Genomic DNA, 5,202 nt, shown 5'->3' with positions numbered 1-5,202 from the left:
GGGGTGATCATCCTCCGCCCTGCAAATCGATGTATCTGGTGGTCAAGCAGGTTTGATACAGAAAAATCTTTCTGGTGTGGAATGGTTCGATCATCATTTTCCTGTAAACATGTCTGCAGATTCTGCAACAAACCTTGAAAACACCAGTTCTTTATGCAATTATCAGAATTCCAAGAAGATATGTACAAAAAAAATGATGGAGACCTTCCTCTTTAGGCGAAAAAACTGAGAATCTCAGGAAATGAATGCAGTTTGGATAGATTTACATTATCGAGGAGATGCAAAGGAATGCAATGAAATGACGCTATCGCAAAACACGCGAGAAGAAATCTCACCAAGAAGCGATATTTAAGGGATCAAGAAACAAGAAATCCTCCTCTAACAAAGAAAGGAAAAAAAAAGAAGCAGAATTACCCCCAAATCGCCTCCAACGAACTCCGATCCGCACCAACCAGCGGACACTGTCAAACCAAATGCAACACCGCCATCAGGATGGCTCAAGGAAAACTCCAACCGCTAGAAGGAATCGAAGCATATTCCATTCGAAAAATTCCAGCGGACAAAACAAGCGAGGCGACACCCGATCTCATTAATTGCGTGTCGCCAGCAAAGGAAAACAAAAAAGAGGCTTCATTTATTGCAATGGCTGGATAGCGATCAGAGCTCGTGTCGCATTGCCATCACAGCGACCATCTCCATCTCCATCTTGATCCCAATCTAGCGTGGAATTCATTTTCCGTAACGAGGTAGATATTATTATTTTCTGCGCGACGTTGGAACGATGACAGAATAAGCGTCCAGAGGAACCATAAAAGGAAAAAAATGATATCGGATCACAAAAGTACTTTTGTAGTTAACACTTAAAAAAATGACAGAATAACGTTTATTTCAAACAATCTAATATCTTTGGCCTGGATTAAATATAGACATGTAAATTTACAAGGCCTAATAACACATAAGATCATCCGCGAGCTTCTACCCTTAGAGGCATATCAAAAGGCTTCCTTTATTTATTTTCGTTAAAAGAATATCCTGATTTTTTTAAATATCGAAACAGATTTTGTACTTACAAACCACTTGAGAGAAACTTCACTCGGGAGAGAGATTAATTCTTGGTTTCTCTTTATCGATATGATGATTTTAAGATAAACAAGGTTGACTATCCCTTATTAAGTTTGATGCATGTAAATTAATCTTCTACGATAAAGTATTCAAACGAACATTTAAAATTTAAATCTCAACTGCCGCGTAAGATTATCCTTCAATGGAACAACAAATCTAAGAACGTTAACCGTTTGGATAAGTCTTCGTGAACATTTCCGGCTTTACTCTAATGACAGATAGAAAATTTTCATATAACAAGACCAATGTGATTAATCAATTCAAAAACTTAGATACTGAATTACTAAAAAAAACACTCCGTTGACATGAGTTAAAATAAAAGAACATTCAAAAGTCAACTGAAAACTAATCAATTGCAAGAATAAAAGAATGCACTGGGTTGACTTTAGTAAGAAGAGTCAATTGAAAACTAATCATTTATGGGAAACATGCCAATCCTTACAACAGCTTACTGAGTGCTTAGAAGGGGATAGAGGAACATAGAAACTAAAGAACTAGAGCAGCTAGAGTTGCTAAAACACATTGAATGAGCACAACAATGCACAAAAAATAAACACACGGTTGACTTCGCTAACAACTGGACCACGAGAAATCAGATTATGCCAATTCTTGCAAGAGCTTGCTGAGTGCTTCAGAGGGTAGAGGAATGTAGAAACAATCTTGTCCATCTGAGTGTCGTCTCGCCTTCACTAACTCATGGTCTTTGAACTCTGTTAGATGGGAATTCAGTGTTACTTGGTTGCTAACCAGGAATCGCGCGCGACACTTGGTGTACAAGGTGCTGTTTGGCATGCCTGAAAACAAAAGAAGATTAGAGTCTAACTACCAATGTATTACTAACTACCAATGTATTGTGATTCGACTCGCCTTCTTTCTCATTGGCTAGCTGATGCTCGGCAAGGATTTTAAAAACACTCTGCGCATTGGGTGTCAAACTCTGTAGAACAACCAAAGCAGTTTTCGTGGTTTGGGCATTGCCATAATTTGCCAAAATCAATGGGAAAAAATTGCCCTCCGCCTTGTAAGGGGCAAAAGTTGGGACGTGATGCCACGACCACTTGAACTGAGTGTGCACCATCTTCTTGTCCCACACTACAAACAAACCAAGTGAGCATTAAAGCAGCGCAAAACCTTGAGCAGACTCATTTAGCAAGGACTGAGAAACAAAACATGTATAGCATAAAAATCAGATTTTCCTCTCTTCCACTCTCTCATCGACCTCCACCTCTTTTGAGTAAGTCCCCTCCCATTAAATATAACTTTGAGTGAACAAAGCCTTCTAATGATATCAGCCACTAGGTATCTAATGAAACATTCAACTATATCGCTCTTCTTTCCAAAATCAAGATATCAGCCACTAGGTATCTAAAGAAGCATGCAACTAGTAGCCACAGAAATTCATTAAACGTAGTGACTTTGATGCTAACAAAATGCTATAACATGATTAACTGATCAGAAGCATGTGAGAAGTAGGTAAAGAACCAAAGAAAAATGCTAAACTGTCAAATAGGAAATGCAAGTTAACCAAAACTTACAAAGAGGTGCATTCACATGGTCAATCGATGCAACCATACGGACTCTAGAACAGCTTGCTAATTGCGCAAGATACTGTTGTGAATCAGGATCTCTCAAAGAAGGACCATCAATGTTGTGTATGATAACACAGACAAAACAGTTATTGTCTTGTGGAAGTTGCACATTCAGAAATGAGAGAAGATCTTCAATTGACAGAGAACTAAAAGTATGTTCAGTGTTCGATTTGCTTCTTGTAGAGCTCTTCCTTTCATGTTTTAATTGGTCCGAGAGGACTTCAGCTAGGGTTATCAGGGCCTTTAAGAATGAACACATTATAAATAAAGAGTGTAAGTGATTAAGCTATAGAATATAAACTAGTACAGATAATTACTCTGGAATGATGAACATACTTAAAAGCTAAGCTGTTTCTTATATTAAAAAAATATAAAATTTGAATTAAAATGTGCAATCTAAGAGAAAAACACCCATATCACCATATCAAATTTAAACATTGTTAACAACAATACTAGATTATCACCACAAAAATTGGTTGGTGTGCCGAAAGAATGAGAGAGACATCTAAGCACATTAAATACAGAAAATCTCTCTGACCAAAAGAATATAATAGAAAAATACAAATTTCTTTCAGTTGATATTTATTTGATACCCCAGCAACTTTAGTTTTCTAATTTTTTTTTTAATATGCCTTGAAGTAATGTGAATTCACTAGTTCCAGAAGTAAAATTAGCAAAACCAAAAAAAAAAAAACTATCAAAATATAGGTTTTGTAAGCCACAGGGTTTAATTGCATAGAGGGAAGAAAAATCGTACTTTTTTAAGATTGTTTGATGGAAGATAGCCATTGATCACGACCACTCCAAAATCAGTTAAGCTTGTTGAAGCAAAATCCTCGAGCAAGGCTTTTTTAGAACCAAATCCATACATTAATAAACCAAAACCACACCTGCAATAAGTGCAATCCTTCAAAAATACATTAAAATAGAACACAGTTCTGATGAATTTTATGAATTCCTAAAATAACTTGTAGTCAAAAGCATATATCTTCATAACAAGAAATATAATTCCTGCTCATGTCAGAATGTTAAGTGAAGGACTACAAAAATCTACATAAGCAAGCCTACGTACCTTAACTCAAAATGCCACTTAGGGTATAAATTTCTGTAACTTTTGGTTAAATGTTGGATTTCGTTTTCATGCTTCACTGGAATATCAAAGACTTCTTTTCGGAGGACCTGAGATCAAATAGTGTAAGCATTAGAAAAAGGATAAGCATGTTATTCCAACTGTCATATGATAACTTTAACAGTGATGTTTTAAAAAAGAATAACATGGTGAAAATTTGATTACATATTCTTCAACTATTTCACATGAGTAAACTGATTATTCTAATCGATTGGTTATTATCTAATAACAGTAGATTGACATATAAGTAGTAAACTTGTCTGGTTACTATTTGTATTCACTTGTGTGAAGCTTGAATTTGCTAAAGAACAGCCAAAGGAGGGACTAAACTTGGGAGCAGCTGTAGGATATTCCTTTTTAACCCTCTAAGCAACGTAAATCTTTTTCATATAAACAACAATTTAAGAAGTCACAGAAAGCTACTCCAAACAACATCCCACCAAGTCCAGTAGAATTCATTGGAGTGGGAGATAAGATATAGCCACAAGGGAATCTTGATACCAGTAAAAACAACGGGGTAAGTTCAGAAGTAAAAACTAAACAGTAAACAAATATTAAAAAATCAGATAAGAAATGCAAAAATGTTATATTAGATCAAAAAAAGTATCTATGCATTTAAGCGATATGTATCGTATGTTGAGAATACGAGGTAATATTATATATTGCTAAATAACAGGAATAAGTTACACCATTAAGAAAGTAGCTTAAACATGTGCATTTCTCTCTCAGTATACTAACCTAGATTCTCCAACTTACCAATAGGAAAATCCATAATAGGAGAGTATAATAACTAGCAAGGAAGTGACAAATTGTGCCAAATAGCAAACAATAATATGTCGATGGATAACTGCAATTCTAGGGAAAAGTAATATGAGGATCACAGAAAGTGACTACAATTTGCACTTTGGAGGTGAATCAAACCTGTTCGTCAACATGATTGATGTCGACGATGTGTTTTTGCGAGGATTTCTTCCTTGAAGAGTTGCCAATTTCTTTGGCAAGGAAGTAATTTCTTGACAGCATGAAGTCATCTTCTTCATCCTCCATAGTCATCTCATGGACCCCAACATCCATCTTTTCAACCAAGCATGTCCTAACAAAATATTTTTTGTTATCTATGAGAAATTGTAAGAGTCAACTTGAAGTAGCATTCAATTTCTATATAGACTTTCTTATCCCGGGAAAGGTTAGACAACAATCCAACGAACTACTACGGTAAGGAGGAGGACACTGAAATCATTTTTTTTCAAAAAAAATAAAAAATAAAAATTACAGATCAATAGGACGCACAAGAACTTCACCGAGATTGTCACGCCCCAGATAGTCCCTGCCAGAAGAAATTTCGACAATATCTCCCCTTTA

At 35.8% G+C, this 5,202-nt stretch overlaps 1 protein-coding gene across 1 annotated transcript; it reads right to left on the bottom strand.

The window, feature by feature from the left end:
- Positions 1 to 1,506: 1,506 nt before the first annotated feature.
- On the bottom strand, positions 1,507 to 4,918 carry LOC122022283 (origin of replication complex subunit 2-like). Its single transcript, XM_042580242.1, has 6 exons — positions 4,762 to 4,918; positions 3,784 to 3,890; positions 3,469 to 3,601; positions 2,658 to 2,952; positions 1,990 to 2,214; positions 1,507 to 1,916 (listed from the first exon to the last, which is right to left on the bottom strand). Exons 1-6 carry the CDS (start codon positions 4,912 to 4,914, stop codon positions 1,720 to 1,722), a joined length of 1,110 nt encoding a protein of 369 aa, XP_042436176.1. The 5' UTR covers positions 4,915 to 4,918; the 3' UTR covers positions 1,507 to 1,719.
- Positions 4,919 to 5,202: the final 284 nt, after the last annotated feature.

This window comes from Zingiber officinale, chromosome 9B (assembly GCF_018446385.1).
Source record: "Zingiber officinale cultivar Zhangliang chromosome 9B, Zo_v1.1, whole genome shotgun sequence".
Classification (NCBI taxonomy): domain Eukaryota; kingdom Viridiplantae; phylum Streptophyta; class Magnoliopsida; order Zingiberales; family Zingiberaceae; genus Zingiber; species Zingiber officinale.
This window is presented reverse-complemented; position numbering and strand designations above follow the sequence as displayed.